At 40.2% G+C, this 16623-nt stretch overlaps 1 protein-coding gene and 1 long non-coding RNA gene across 2 annotated transcripts; both read left to right on the top strand.

The window, feature by feature from the left end:
• Positions 1 to 10265: 10265 nt before the first annotated feature.
• Positions 10266 to 14035, top strand: LOC124672046. Its single transcript, XM_047208340.1, has 11 exons — positions 10266 to 10326; positions 11189 to 11376; positions 11487 to 11651; positions 11836 to 11873; positions 11962 to 12240; positions 12401 to 12540; positions 12957 to 13021; positions 13116 to 13184; positions 13282 to 13455; positions 13538 to 13668; positions 13742 to 14035. Coding segments are annotated over exons 1-11 (1545 nt in total). The 5' UTR covers positions 10266 to 10324.
• A 197-nt stretch (positions 14036 to 14232) lies between these two features.
• Positions 14233 to 14598, top strand: LOC124670277. Its single transcript, XR_006992465.1, has 3 exons — positions 14233 to 14285; positions 14365 to 14415; positions 14501 to 14598. It is a non-coding gene; the product is annotated as an uncharacterized LOC124670277 (long non-coding RNA).
• Positions 14599 to 16623: the final 2025 nt, after the last annotated feature.

The following is a 16623-nucleotide window of genomic DNA, read 5'->3' on the forward strand; positions in this document are numbered from 1 at the left end:
TTGTTGGTGCACGTAGGTGAACCATTGCTTAGAATAAGTTGTTGGTGCACATAGGTGAACCATATTATATAGGCTTTGGGCTTGACAAAGTAAACGCTAGTTTTATTCCGCATTTGTTAAGCCCATCTCGTAAAAGTTTTATATCGCCTATTCACCCCCCCTCTAGGCGACATCCGTGTCCTTTCAGTTATGCATAACACATCCTATAAGTTGCAAGCCTCATGCATAGAATACCAATAGTGCTCGCACCTTGTCCTAATTAGCTTGGATTTACATGGATTATTATTGCATAACATATGTTTCAACCAAGTGTCACAAAGGGGTACCTCTATGCCGCCTGTACAAAGGTCCAAGGAGATAGATCGCATTTGATTTCTCATTTTTTATAGATCTCAACTAAGGACATCCATACCGGGACAACATAGAAAAAATATAATGGACTCCTCTTTAATGCATAAGCATTCAACAACAGATAATATTCTCATAAGAGATTGAGGATTGATGTCCAAACTGAAACTTCCACCATGATACATGGCTTTAGTTGGTGGCCCAATGTTCTTCTCTAACAATATGCATACTCAAACCATTTGATCATGATAAATCACCCTTACTTCAGACAAGACGAACATTCATACCAACTCACATGATATTCAACAAAGGTGTAATAGTTGATGGCATCCCCGTAAACATGGTTACCGCTCAAAAAGCAACTTATAAGAAATAAGATACATAAGCTACATATTCTTTACCACAATAGTTTTTAAGCTATTTTCCCATGAGCTATATATTGCAAAGACAAGGAATGAAATTTTAAAGGTAGCACTCAAGTAATTTACTTTGGAATGGCAGAGAAATACCACATAGTAGGTAGGTATGGTGGACACAAATGGCATAGTTTTTGGCTCAAGGATTTGGATGCACGAGAAGTATTCCCTCTCAGTACAAGGATTTGGGCTAGCAAGGTTGTTTGAAGCAAACACAAGTATCAACCGGTACAACAAAACTTACATAAGAACATATTGCAAGCATTATAAGACTCTACACTCGTCTTCCTTGTTGTTCAAACACCTCACCAGAAAATATCTAGACTTTAGAGAGACCAATCATGCAAATCAAATTTCAACAAGCTCTATGGTAATTCTTCATTAATAGGTGCAAAGTACATGATGCAAGAGCTTAAACATGATCTATTTGACCAAAACAATTGCCAAGTATCAAATTATTCAAGACCATATACCAATTACCACATGAAGCATTTTCTGTTTCCAACCAAATAACAATGAACGAAGCAGTTTCAACCTTCGCCATGAACATTAAAAGTAAAGCTAAGAACACTCAGTGTTCATATGAAACAGCGGAGCGTGTCTCTCTCCCAAACAAAGAATGCTAGGATCCGATTTTATTCAAACAAAAACAAAAACAAAAACATACATACGCTCCAAGTAAAGCACATAAGATGTGACGGAATAAAAATATAGTTTCACTAGAGGTGACCTGATAAGTTGTCGATGAAGAAGGGGATGCCTTGGGCATCCCCAAGCTTAGATGCTTGAGTCTTCTTAAAATATGCAGGGATGAACCACGGGGGCATCCCCAAGCTTAGACTTTTCACTCTTCTTGATCATATTGTATCATCCTCCTCTCTTGATCCTTGAAAACTTCCTCCACACCAAACTCAAAACAAACTCATTAGAGGGTTAGTGCATAATCAAAAATTCACATATTCAGAGGTGACATAATCATTCTTAACACTTCTGGCATTGCACAAAGCTACTGAAAGTTAATGGAACAAAGAAATCCATCCAACATAGCAAAACAGGCAATGCGAAATAAAAGGCAGAATCTGTCAAAACAGAACAGTCTGTAAAGACGAACTTTTTAGAGGCACTTAACTTGCTCATATGAAAAAGCTCAAATTGAATGAAAGTTGCGTACATATCTAAGGATCACTCACGTAAATTGACAGATTTTTCTGAGTTACCTAGAGAGGGGGCTACTCAAATTCGTGACAGCAAGAAATCTGTTTCTGCGCAGTAATCCAAATCTAGTATGAACCTTACTATCAAAGACTTTACTCGGCACAACAATGTAATAAAATAAAGATAAGGAGAGGTTGCTACAGTAGTAACAACTTCCAAGACTCAAATATAAAATAAAGTCGCAGAAGTAAAATAATGGGTTGTCTCCCATAAGCGCTTTTCTTTAACGCCTTTCAGCTAGGCGCAGAAAGTGTGAATCAAATATTATCGAGAGATGAAGCATTAACATCATAATTTGTTCTAAAAATAGAATCATAAGGTAACTTCATTCTCTTTCTAGGGAAGTGTTCCATTCCTTTCTTGAGAGGAAATTGATACTTAATATTCCCTTCCTTCATATCAATAATAGCACCAACAGTTCGAAGAAAAGGTCTTCCCAAAATAATGGGACAAGATGCATTGCATTCAATATCCAAGACAACAAAATCAACGGGGACAAGGTTATTGTTAACCGTAATGCGAACATTATCAATCCTCCCCAAAGGTTTCTTTGTAGAATTATCAGCAAGATTAACATCCAAATAACAATTTTTCAATGGTGGCAAGTCAAGCATATCATAGAGTTTCTTAGGCATAACAGAAATACTTGCACCAATATCACATAAAGCTTTACAATCAAAATCATTGACCTTCATCTTAATAATGGGCTCCCAACCATCTTCCAACTTCCTAGGAATAGAAGTTTCAAGTTTTAATTTCTCTTCTCTAGTTTTTATGAGAGCATTTGTAATATGTTTTGTGAAGGCCAAATTTATAGCACTGGCATTAGGACTTCTAGCAAGTTTTTGTAAGAACTTAATAACTTCAGAGATATGACAATCATCAAAATCTAAACCATTATGATCTAAAGCAATGGGATCATTGTCCCCAATATTTTGAAAAATTTCAGCAGTTTTATCACAAGCAGTTTCAGCGGTTTTAGCGGCTTCGAGCAGCTTTTGCACGCTTTGCATTAGGAGTAGAAACATTGCTAACACCAATTATTTTGCCATTAATAGTAGGAGGTTTAGCAACATGTGAAGCGTCAACATTACTAGTGGTGGTAATAGTCCAAACTTTAGCTACATTATTCTCTTTAGCAAAATTTTCTTCTCTTTCCCACCTAGGATGCAATTCAGCCATCAATCTAATATTTTCATTAATTCGAACTTGGATAGAGTTTGCTGTAGAAAATAACTTAATATCTTTAGTTTCATTAGGCATAAATTTCAATTTTAAAAGATCAACATTAGCAGCAAGACTATCAACCTTAGAAGCAAGAACATCAATTTTTCCAAGCTTTTCTTCAACAAATTTGTTAAAAGCAGTTTGTGTACTAATAAATTCTTTAAGCATGGCTTCAAGACCAGGGGGTACGCTCCTATTATTGTTGTAAGAATTACCATAACCATTATCATTATTAGAAGGATATGGCCTATAGTTGTTACCAGAATTATTCCTATAAGCATTGTTGTTGAAATTATTATTTTTAATGAAGTTCACATCAACATGCTCTTCTTGAGCAACCAATGAAGCTAAAGGAACATTATTAGGATCAACATTAGATCTACCATTAACAAGCATAGACATAATAACATCAATCTTATCACTCAAGGAGGAGGTTTCTTCAACGAAATTTACCTTCTTACCTTGTGGAGTCCTTTCAGTGTGCCATTCAGAGTAATTTATCATCATATCATCAAGAAGCTTTGTTGTGGCGCCTAAAGTGATGGACATAAAAGTACCTCCAGCAGTTGAATCCAATAGGTTCCGCGAAGAAAAATTCAGTCTTGCATAAAAGGTTTGGATGATCATCCAAGTATTCAGTCCATGGGTAGGGCAATTCTTTACCAGAGATTTCATTCTTTCCCATGCTTGGGCAACATGCTCATTATCCAATTGCTTAAAATTCATTATGCTACTTCTCAAAGATATAATTTTAGCAGGAGGATAATATCTACCGATGAAAGCATCCTTACATTTAGTCCATGAATCAATACTATTCTTAGGCAAAGATAGCAACCAATCTTTAGCTCTTCCTCTTAAGGAGAAAGGAAACAATTTCAATTTTATAATGTCACCATCTACATCCTTATACTTTTGCATTTCACATAGTTCAACAAAATTATTAAGATGGGCAGCAGCATCATCAGAACTAACACCAGAAAATTGCTCTCTCATAACAAGATTTAGTAAAGCAGGTTTAATTTCATAAAATTCTTCTGTAGCAGCAGGTGGAGCAATAGGTGTGCATATGAAATCATTATTATTTGTGCTAGTGAAGTCACACAACTTAGTATTCTCAGGAGTACCCATTTTAGCAATAGTAAATAAAGCAAACTAAATAAAGTAGAGTAAATGCAAGTAACTAATTTTTTTGTGTTTTTAGTATAGAGAACGTAAACAAGACAGTAAATAAAGTAATGCAAGTAACTAATTTTTTTATATTTTTGATATAGAAAGCAGACAAAGCAGAAAATAAAATAAAGTAAAGCAAGACAATAACAAAGTAAAGAGATTGGATGTGGGAGACTCCCCTTGCAGCGTGTCTTGATCTCCCCGGCAACGGCGCCGTAAAATTTAGCTTGCTGACGCGTAAAGCACACGCCCGTTGGGAACCCCAAGTGGAAGGTGTGATGCGTACAGCAGCAAGTTTCCCTCAATAAGAAACCAAGGTTTATCGAACCAGTAGGAGATGAAGGCCACGTGAAGGTTGTTGGTGACGGAGTGTAGTGCGGCGCAACACCAGGGATTCAGGCACCAACGTGGAACCTGCACAACACAATCAAAATACTTTGCCCCAACTTAACAGTGAGGTTGTCAATCTCACCGGCTTGTCAGTAAACAAAGGATTAAACGTATGGTGTGGAAAATGATGTTTGTTTGCAATGAGCAGTAGAGAACAATGATTGCAGTAGATTGTATTCAGATGTAAAACAATGGACCGGGGTCCACAGTTCACTAGTGGTGTCTCTCCAATAAAAAATAGCATGTTGGGTGAACAAATTATAGTTGGGCAATTGACAAATAGAGAGGGCATAACAATGCACATACATATCATGATGACTAATATGAGATTTACTTAGGGCATTACGACAAAGTACATAGACCGCTATCCAAACATGCATCTATGCCTAAAAAGTCCACCTTCGGGTTAGCATCCGCACCCCTTCCAGTATTAAGTTGCAAACAACAGAAAATTGCATTAAGTAAGGTGCGTAATGTAATCAACACAAATATCCTTAAACAAAGCATTGATGTTTTATCCCTAGTGGCAACAGCACATCCACAACCTTAGAACTTTCTCGTCATCGTCCCAGCATTCAATGGAGGCATGAACCCACTATCGAGCATAAATACTCCCTCTTGGAGTCACAAGTATCAACTTGGCCAGAGCCTCTACTAGCAACGGAGAGCATGCAAGATCATAAACAACACATATATGATAGATTGATAATCAACTTGACATAGTATTCCATATTCATCGGATCCCAACAAACACAACATGTAGCGTTACAAATAGATGATCTTGATCATGATAGGCAACTCACAAGATCTAACATGATAGCACAATGAGGAGAAGACAACCATCTAGCTACTGCTATGGACCCATAGTCCAAGGATGAACTACTCACACATCAGTCCGGAGGCGATCATGGTGATGTAGAGTCCTCCGGGATATGATTCCCCTCTCCGGTAGGGTGCCGGAGGCGATCTCCTGAATCCCCCGAGATGGGATTGGCAGCGGCGGCGTCTCAGTATGTTTTCCCGTATCGTGGCTCTCGGTAATAGGGTTTTCGCGACGGAGAGTATAAGTAGGCGGAAGGGCGTAGTCGGAGGAGGCACGGGGGCCCCACACCATAGGCCGGCGCGGGCCCCTCCTTGGCCGCGCCGCCCTATGGTTTGGGCGCCTCGTGGCCCTACTTCGTATCCTCTTCGGTCTTCTGGAAGCTACGTGGAAAAATAAGACCCTGGGCTTTCGTTTCGTCCAATTCCGAGAATATTTCCTTTGTAGGATTTCTGAAACAAAAAACAGCACAAAACAGGAACTGGCGCTTCGGCATCTTGTCAATAGGTTAGTGCCGGAAAATGCGTATAAATGATGTAAAGTGTGTATAAAACATGTGAGTATTGTCATAAAACTAGCATGGAATATAAGAATTATAGATACGTTTGAGACGTATCAACCGTCACTCCAAAGTGAATTGCTTGTGGTGCTACATTTAAACCTTCAAACATTATTACTTGTTTTGTGTTTTGTTTTAGCTCATGAGAAAGTAAAAAATGGTTTATTGTCTTTTCATGACTTCATTTCGTGACTAGCATGAATAATGTGATGGTCCTTAATATTGCAAAAAGAGCAAGGCAACCGGCTGCCCATCCCAAATAAAATATAAAATAAACAAATAATGTTCCGCACATTATGTACCGGAGAGATCCTAAATAATGGTGTGCATTGGAGAACTACACGGGAGCCGCTCTTGAGGTCACTATATGAAAGGATGATAGATCATTTGATACCATTCGTTGACATAGACATGCATACCTCTCAAAATATATATTTTCAAAACTCCTATTGCATTCAAAATAAAAAAGCTCTAGCACATGAGTAATCTTGCTTCCCTCTCGCGCATGACCTTTCTTTTAATTTTAATATAATGCCCTCATGAAGAACAACACGTGGCGTCTAGTTCCTCCACATCATGGCAACAAAAATATCATCGACTGCAAATGGATCAGATCAATAAAAATTCAGATGGCTCTATAGAGGGTACAAAGCTCGCTTGGTAGCAAAGGGAAAACAACGATACTGTATTGATTATGAGCATACTTTTAGTCCGGCCTGTTGTTAAAGTCGCCACTATTCGTCTTGTTTTGTCTATTGCTGTTTCTAGGGGCTGGAGTCTTTGACAACTTGATGTCAAGAATGTGTTCTTACATGATGTTCTGGAAGAGGAAGTATATATGAAGCAACCTCCTGGGCATGAAGATGCAAATTCCCCTCAACATATTTGAAAAGTGGAAATATCTTTGTACGGTCTCAAACATGCACCAAGAGCATGGTATTCTCATTTGAGTACCGAACTTCAAGCAACTAGGATTTTGGCCATCCCAAGATGATACATCCCTATTCATCTATGACAAGTCAGGTATCACGGTATTTGTCCGCGTCTATTGTGGATGACATTATAGTTACTAGCTCATCACAACAATCTATCTCTACATTAGTCCATAATTTAAATATTCACTTTGCCATTAAGGATTTGGGAGACTTACATTTCTTTTTGGGCATTGAAGTAAAGAAAATTCCAGATGGCCTTGTCCTTACACAAGGCAAATATGCTACGGATTTACTAGTCAAAGTCGGCATGGACAAGTGTAAGTCATCTCCTACACCTTTATCTCCATCATAAAAATTGTCTGCTCATGAAGGAGAAGCTCTTGGTCCCGAAGATAGCACCAGGTACAAGAGTGTGGTAGGTGCCTTACAATATTTGACATTAACTCGACCTGCTATCTCTTTCTTAGTCAATAATATGTGTCAGTACTTACATGCTCCTACTACTATACATTGGACAACAATTAAGATAATTTTACTATATATTAAAGATACTTTCATCGTAGGTACTACATTTAAGAAATCCATATCTACCTTGATTAGTGCAGACTGGGCAAGTTGCATTGACGACAGGAGGTCCACAGGAGGCTTCTCTATATTTATTGGACCAAATCTTGTATCATGGAGTGCTAAGAAACAACCTGTGTCTAGATCAAGCACTGAGACTGAGTACAAATCTTTAGCAAACGCTAACGATGAAGTGATATGCGTTGAAACACTTCTCAAGGAACAACGTATAAAAGTCAAAGAAATTCCATGTCTATGGTGTGACAATATGGTTGCTACATATTTTTCTGCTAATCCTATCTTTCATGCAAGGACGAACCACATAGAAATTGTCTTCCATTTTGTCAGAGAGGGAGTTGCAAAGAAGCTCCTTGACATATGCTTCGTCTCAACACATGATCAAGTTGTCGATGGATTTACAAAAGCTTTGCTTCAAGGGAATTAGAAAATTTTGGGCATAATCTTAACTTGTATAAATTTTCTACAAGTTTTGATTAAGGGAGGATGTTAGGAAATCAACCTTACCATCTTTGTGTAAACCGAATTATTCCGGATTGAGTCGATCAAGGGATTCGGTAGGTGAGGTTGAGATTAGATGGCAAGGCATGATTGAGTCAATCACCCGTGTCCCCTTCCTTAATCAAGATTGTAGCCGTTTGTAACCGTTGGGTTTGGTCCCTTTATTAACACGTAAACGATGGGAGGTAAACCATCGGTTCCACAAAACTTGAGAACCGGCTGTAGAAATAATGTGCAACCATCTCCAGTCGCTTTCACCTAGACTTCATGGCATCCCAATGCTCCCCTGATTGGAGATAGGACCACATATGGATATTAGGAAGCAGAGATCAGGGGAGGATGGGCTTGCTGGAAACTCTTGGGCATGCGACATCACCGGTGAGCTCTCGGTGGATGCCATGGTCCAACTCTTCAAGCTAAAAGGATGGGCTTGCGTAGAGCTAGGTGTGCCAACCTAAAAGATTCGGGGGGAGGGGGGCTGGGCTTCCACTACCTCAAGCTATGGCTTGCGAGCAACGATACCGATCGACTATGGTTGCACTACACCCTTAAGTCGATGCCTAAGGCCACGACATTGTTTAAAGACTTTGTCCACGTGCATATCGGCTCGGGGGCTAGTATCCTATTTTGGGAGGACCTGTGGATCTCTAGCTCCGCGACATCGCCGGTGAGCTCTCGATGGATGCCACGGTCCAATTCTTCAACTCTAGGAGGTTGTGGCAGTTGTGCCCATTGGCGGGGGCACCAATGCTTTTCGATGGAAGTGGGAGGCTAACGGGGCATTCTTTGCTAAATCATCATACCGGTGCTCTTCCAAGGCACCATGGCATTACCCGGCGCGACCAACGTGTGGAACACCTTTGCCCTGATGAAGTTAAAGTTCCATGCTTGGATGGCATTTAAGCGTCAATGCTTGATGGATGAACGTATGCAGCGACATGGCATCACCTCGCACACCATCTGCTCGTTGTGCAATGGCACGGATGAGACACTAGACCATGTCTCTCTTATGTGCATGTTTGCAAACCAAGTGTGGACGGAGGTTGGTGCTAGAGCCAACATGCAGTTTCCTCCGCCCGCTTTGTCTCTCTATGAATGGTGGCCGACTGTGATGAGCCTTTCGAATACGTCTAGGTAGAAGGAGGCCAACTCTCTAGTCATACTCATTATCCGTTCTCTTTGGCTGGAAAGGAATGCGCGTGTCTTCAGCACGCGTGACACCTCGGCGCCTAGGGTCGCTGATGCCATCCTAGATGAGTGGCGTCCGTGGCTCGCTTGTAGACGTGGACCGGAGAGAGCGGACAACTAGGGAGCACGCGCGAGCGTGGTAGAATCGCAGCTAGGCCTCATGAACAATGATGTTGATGCCGCTCTCTTGTAACTTGTAACTCGGGTTTCTTCCCCTAAGTTTAATACAAAACACTGGGTACTCAAAAAATTAGTATGGATAGAAATCTATGATTAAATGTTACTTATGGAATTGTGCCTCTATTTTAGGTGATCTAACCTTTTCCAGTGCAGAATTGCTAATTGTTCTAGCATCTCATTGCACCACTTCATGTACGTCAGCATGATATGTTCCTGAGGAACGTATAGATTTCAAAGAAACAAATGTTTGTTACGTAGTTTTATTATTACTATTGTTAAATATATATATGTTGTTCAAGAGAACATGTGTCATCTATCTGGAAGGTTGTGTATGGACGCGACGATGTGGCTCTCGAGCTGACTGCACGAATCTTACTGTGAATGAATTGTGAGGATTAGGAGAGCATTTGAGCCGAGCCAGGGTTCCGAAACGAATTTTTGTGTCATCGTATTTTTTTTTTTTTTGACAATTTTTCGTGTTCTTCGTCATCTTTAGGTTTCTTTGACAATTTTTCGTTTCTTCGTCACCTTCAGTACCCCTTCTTGGGACGGGCCAGGCTCTTGGGCTGTTAAATTTTAAGTACTGAGGCCAATGTACGGCCCGAGAAGAAAGACCGACCAGAATCAGCCCATGATTTCGTGCCGAACTGGGACCCTACGACCGGGCTGGGCTGTCCATCTATAAATAACGTGATTCCCTGAACCGCCGTCGCCCGGTCACAGTTGCGCATCTATCCCCTGCGGAAGCCGCGCCACCCCTCCCTTGGTCGGCGCGCGGAAGCTGTGTGGGCAAATGTAAGTGTCTATTTCCCCATTTACTCACTGTTCTAGTGCTATTTGAGTCGATTATCCGATTGATCTCTGTGACGAAAGCTCTTGTTCTTCCTCTTTGATTGATAACATATTGTCCATCATCGTCTTCTCAGCCAAATTTTGGTGGGATTTTATATCAATCCGCAAACAACGTCGAGCCATGTAATGGTGTTTGATTCCAACTACTCCCCCCCCCCCCCCCACCCACCCCCCAACCCCCAAGCAGGCCCCCGTAGCCAATCAAATTATTTTGTTTCTTTTGGGCTCGCCCCATCCATCTTTTGGTCACTCTTTCTCCACCATAACTAGTTAGGGTTTATTGTGCCAGTAACTGGCTGCCAGTTCTTCCTCTTCCTGATTTCCCCACAAAACACTGCGGTTTTGAGAATCGATAAAATGTAACCGGTAAAGCCTTCTTTACTATGCTGCTCTCCAAATAAGTTCCCCTTTTGTGTTTAATACTACAGAGATTTATCATGCAGATGTTTTCTCACAATTTATCGTACAATTATGTAATAAACGAAAGTGGGATTTTGCTTTTACAAATCTCCAACCCAACAACTCTCGCGCCTCCCTCTCTTTGGATATTTCCTCAAACAAGTCGCTCTCTCTTCCTTGTGCATTTCCTCTGTCCAAGCGCATCAATTATCCTAATAGCAGGCGTTTTTCGGTTTTTTGAACCTATTAGATCTTGTTCCTAATGCAACAACAGCAATGCAAGTTGGCTACTAGTGAGACTTGACTATGCCATCAATAAGGACCATTCGTTGAAATCCAAACTGCAAGTTGACTACTAGTGATGCTCTGCTAAGCATTTCCCTTGATAATTATTTTTTTGCTTCAGGGCTGCAAAGAAGCAGAAAGAGAAGAGGGACCAAAGAGCCATAGACGAAAAGAAGAGACTGGCTGTAGTCAAGATGCAGAAAAGGGCAAGGGATAAAAGAGCCAGAGACAGAGGGAAACTGTCAAAAGAAAGACAGGTTTCAGGGAATAGTTCTCCCAGAACACCCTGGATAATTGAAATGGTGGAGCGTGAGTCAATTACTTCATGTTCTGTGGTTCTTCATTCTCTTGCATGTATTCCTGCACTACTACAGAGAACACTCACAGTCGTGGTTTAATTACCATGTTTTTTATTTTAGTCAACCGGTTGTGGAGTAAGCAGGCAAAAGATTTTGACGAACGATATGGGCATCCTGATCCAGTTACTTCAGACCGGAGTTTTGTAGAGAAGGCATTTGGTTCTACAAATGTGGATTGCGATGATTCGTTGGCTTCCAGTATTGTCTCGCTTGCTTTATTCGATGGTAATTATGCTTCTTAAAGCTTATGAATATTCTATTTTGTATCCAATCACCACTTCGTGATCTGAATGACGATCTTGTGCAGAAAAGAAGATTTTATTTGCATGCTCGGGCATAGCTATAAAACGTATGCCAACGACGCGTCAAGAAGTATCAATAATTGCGACTTCAAAACGTTTGGTTACAGCGTTTGAGAATAACAGAAACAGAGCTGATAGATTGAGGGTTGGTGCTGCTAATCATCTTTTCCTTTGTGTTTGTCAAGCTGAATGCGATCATTCCAAGTGACGATGATGTGCTCTTTTCACTATAGATTAAAGTGCTCCTTCCTCGCGAAAGAAATATCCATATAGATGGCTTCTTGGGACTATATGATAAAGATATTGCTATTGTCACGTGCTTCTACTGCTCAGATCCCCGTTCTGTCAATCTGGATGCTCAGGTACAACATCTGTCTGATCATGATTCAGTAGTAGCTCTTGGGCGTGCCTTCAACTCGGGCACTTTGATGTCCGTTGAGGGGCAGCGGATTCATGTCGTGACTACGGATGGCTCTGAACGTGCTCTGATCTATAATTGCACTATCACAGAGGTGCGTTGTTGTTTTATTTCCCGCATACATTTTGGCATGACGAAAAATGTGGAACAAAATTTTGTGTTGTAATCACTTCGCCTTACTCCTGTCAGTTGAACTATTTTTTTGTTCGGCTGGTTTTTCCTTCATAATGCTTACCGCTTTGCTTTGGTTCTAGGCTGGACTTGGAGGACCAGTTATTGATAAGGATGGACACTTTCTGGGGTTGAACATTGATTGTGATACCAATACGAAAAGGACCTCGATCCTACCATGGCAGTTGCTTCGTGAACGCTTGCAATATTTTGAGAAGTACACGTATGTCTATACGCTTCTTGTATTTCTGATCTACCAATTTACATACTGTATTATCTATATATTGTAGGCGAGCCATTTTTTGATACAAGCATTGGAGCCTTAGGAGTTCTCTCACAGTAATCTGTGCATTAATAAAAATCTGTTTTTTTTTTCTACCTCTAGCTGGTGGGTACTTGCATCAGTACCACATGTAAATGTAATGTTTCTAATTTAGAGCTTTTGCTTCAGTGTTGAAAAGCTAGTAGATACTCCTTTAATCCTTTAAATGTTGGCCATATTTCCTGTCTTCTTTCATGCCACTTTTCCACCTTTCACGATTTGGATCAAGTATTGGTTTAGCTGTTGTGCTGTTGAGCTAGTAATCCCTTGTATTTATTTACTTATTATCATGACTACTCGACTTTGTTTTATTGCAGCCCTAACTCTACCAATTTCCGTGCATATACCTTGCCTGAAGATTTATTCAGCATAGTCCCATCAGGTGTGAATTATCTTTCTATCTTAAAGTTAGCCATCAATCATTGTAAGCAGAATGGCATTTGGAGCTAATACTAATACTGATCGTTTATCATCAGGACATTGGAATACTGTCAACTATCTGACATCCATGGGATATCCTAAGCCACCACCACTTGTGCTCGAGAGTAAGCCATTGCTTTCTATAGTGCTGACTTCCGCCTTCAGTAACTATTTCTAGCTACCTCAGTGACACAACTTCTGTACTTGTTTCTATATGAACAGTTGGTGGGAGTTTGTGTAATAAATTTGAAGAGAAATTTGGTGAATCATATGTTTATAAGGGCTTAGATTACAATCTCTGGTGTCGTGGTACTAGGGAGGGGGTCTTCTCTAAACTTCGGAAAGAAGTCTTAACAAATATATGCCGGCGTGTTGTCTTCCTTACTTCATACAATGGTAATTTTTACAGTTCTGCGCCAATTATTTTTCACACTAAAGTTGTTTAGACTGACTGATTGCCAAAGTTGTGATTTTGCAGGAGACAGGAGATCCTTCGCTTGCACAGGCTATCTTATAAAGTGGCATAAAAAAGGCACGCACGTTATTCTGACCTCGGCCAGTTTGGTTAGGAGTCCCGTTGATGAAGACAAGATCGATGAGAAATTAAAGGTTGCTGCTCCAAATTATTTAACTTGTCATCTGAGTTAGATGATGGTTAATTGAGCTTATATTTCCGTTGCAGATTGATGTATTTTTCCCACCGAATCAGCACGCTACCGGGAAATTGGAACTATACCATTTAGATTATAACATTGCGGTAATCAGTGTTCAGAAGCGTCTACGTGGTACTCATCCGGAGAATATTTTCCACACAGAAAAGCCGCGTAAAAAGGTAGTAGCTATAGGGTGTGAGGTTAATGATGGAGTATTAATGGGGAAAACTGGAGTAGTGGCTAAGAAGCCTTATGACAAACCTAGCAAGCTTGACTGCAAAGACCTTGAGCTGTCTACTTGTAAAATGAAGAAGGTACACTGATGAAAATCCACAAGTAGTTTCTCTGTAATATATCAAGACATTTACTAAGTTGTCATAATCTATCTACAGCATTAAAACTTGTCCATTGTACGTACTTTTTTTGCTAGGCTGGGATTGGAGGCCCTCTTGTTAATTTTATTGATGGAAGTTATGCGGGCATGAACTTCTATGATGGAACTCATCAAACACCTTACCTGCCAAGGCGTATCATTGCAAGAGTTCTAAGTGAGACCGATCTCCCATCACAAAGGTACTCTAATTTTCCCGGTTCTTATTGTGTACTGGGTATATCATTTGTGCTTAAATACATTTTTCTTTTTTAATGACAGTGGAATGAAACACCCCATAGACATGATGGGTGAATCCACTGTTAAAAACAGGTACTATTCTTGCTGTTTCCAGAGTCCAAATTCATATACTATTTATTCAACATGAACTTGCATTGAAAATGATTTTGGACGACAGGTGGCCAGTGCCTAAGCCATATTGGTACCATGAATTGTTTGATGTTCATCGTCCTCTGCGCGGGTTTGGTGGAAGGCAACTCCAGTAAACGTCATCGTAAGTCGTAGTGCTGTTGTCTATCTATCGCTGTCCATAGTTCAACTCATCTAGTGGCAAGTATTTGACAGACCTGTAATGCTATTTATGTAAGTTCAGGGTGGGATGGTACTTTGTACAATTGTGTTACATTATGTCATTCTAATGGCTCTCCAAAAGAATCAAGTATTTGACTGAAGCTACAAGCACTCATCAACATCTCTCGCATCATAGCATACTATCATTCACAAAAAAAAACTATCAGTGTGCATAGCAATGCATGATTAAATGTTGCTCCTGGAATGGTGTCCCCATTTATGAAAGTCTAAAGCATATGAACTTTTCAGTGCAAGATTGTTAGTTTCTCTAGCATCTCATTGGACCACTATATGTTCTGAATTGTTTCTTGCCAATAGTAAGCTTGGTTTGCTCATTGGGAACATAGATATGGAAGAAGCAAATGTTTATAGAGTAGTTTTATTTGGAGTATTGTTGAATATATGATGGTCAGGAAGCGAACCTTTGTCGTACATCTGAAAGGTTGTGTATTGCCTTCTCAGAGTTTGTTCCCTACCAAACATGCTTGCGTTGCAACAGAACAGAATTTTTTTGTCACTGAGACACACAAAGTATGTTTTTTGTTGGTATAGGTGTGCCACAGAAATCAGCCAGCGTGCTTGATGGTTAGGCGCGCCCCTCCTCTGCCGGCCGATTCAATCACGCTACCCCGTACATGTGCGGCAGCGCCACAGATCAACGCACAGCACAGGGGTCCGTTAGTAGAGAAAACAGAGGAAGACGATTAAATCGTTGGGTGTTGTTGTTTCTTTCAGATAATGTACTGTAGTTAAATTATATCAGTTCAATGGTATCACAAAAGTTGTCCCCAAATATGTCTATTTTCGTACTATCCAGATGAAGAAATCCCGTGATTGTCATCCATTTAGCTGTGATATGAAAATATAACATAAGCACAATTTGTCCTTCAGGTTACATTTGTGTTATGCACATTTCTCTCCGTATAACCCCTTTATTTGTTTTTGTATGCTTCCATGTTCACATGTATACACAAAAACTAAACTGCGCATACTAATTTTAGGGCGTGACTATTGAGCAGACGTCTGCTTTCCAATTGGTAAACAGACACTTTTTCTATGCCAATTAAATGATGACAACTGTCAACTGAAGAATCAGCTCAATGAAAAGATACTCTTTCAAAATGTGTCTGTTTCGCCTTGACAAAACAGACAGATTTTGTTACAGCACACCTCGAGTTCCAAGTTAACGTTGAGTTTTATCGTTTGGATATAACAGTTTCTTTAAGCCCAGAACAAATTAAAGCCCATGAAAAAAACATTGAAAAATAACAGAGAAGGCCACGAAGCCTGTAAAACAAAACGGACATCCCTTGTAAGCCTAGAGACATCTGTTAGACCTTTTTCTCCAGCAAGAAACCTCATGTGGTCCAACCACTCCATCCATACGATATTCCCCTCGTTTGCTCCAGCCACTGCTCCTCCACGGGAGATCAAGAAGCTCCCACATGAAAAATGGAGTGGAAGAACACAGGTGAAGATCAGCAACCACCAACGAAGAACAAAGGCCGATAGTCTGCAAGAAAATGTAGGAGTACTTGGAATTGTGGATTCATTGCAGTCCAAGGTATGGTTCCAAAACTCTTAGTAATCTAAAAAGTGCGGTGTTGTCATGGTGAAATATAGTAGCAGATTCGTAACTATTTCGTGAATGTGACTTTGGGAATGTAGTTACATACCTTGATTAAGACCAACTTGTTCCTGCACTATTGTTTAGTACCCTGCAAAACAGCGCACTCAGAAATTATTATTAAGAATACCAAAACGAATAGCCAATTGCAGCAGTTTTCCCCGGCCCTATGTGCTACAGCAAACAGCTGAATCTCCTAACCATTAAAGAACAAAACCCATCAACGTAGGATACACAGTATTATAACCTATATAAAAGCTGACCCCATTTGCGTTAAGGAGATTGATTTGATTTGGCTACTGTTCATGGCTCCTTTTGCTCCA

The sequence above is a fragment of the Lolium rigidum genome, chromosome 7 (assembly GCF_022539505.1).
Source record: "Lolium rigidum isolate FL_2022 chromosome 7, APGP_CSIRO_Lrig_0.1, whole genome shotgun sequence".
Lineage (NCBI taxonomy): Eukaryota > Viridiplantae > Streptophyta > Magnoliopsida > Poales > Poaceae > Lolium > Lolium rigidum.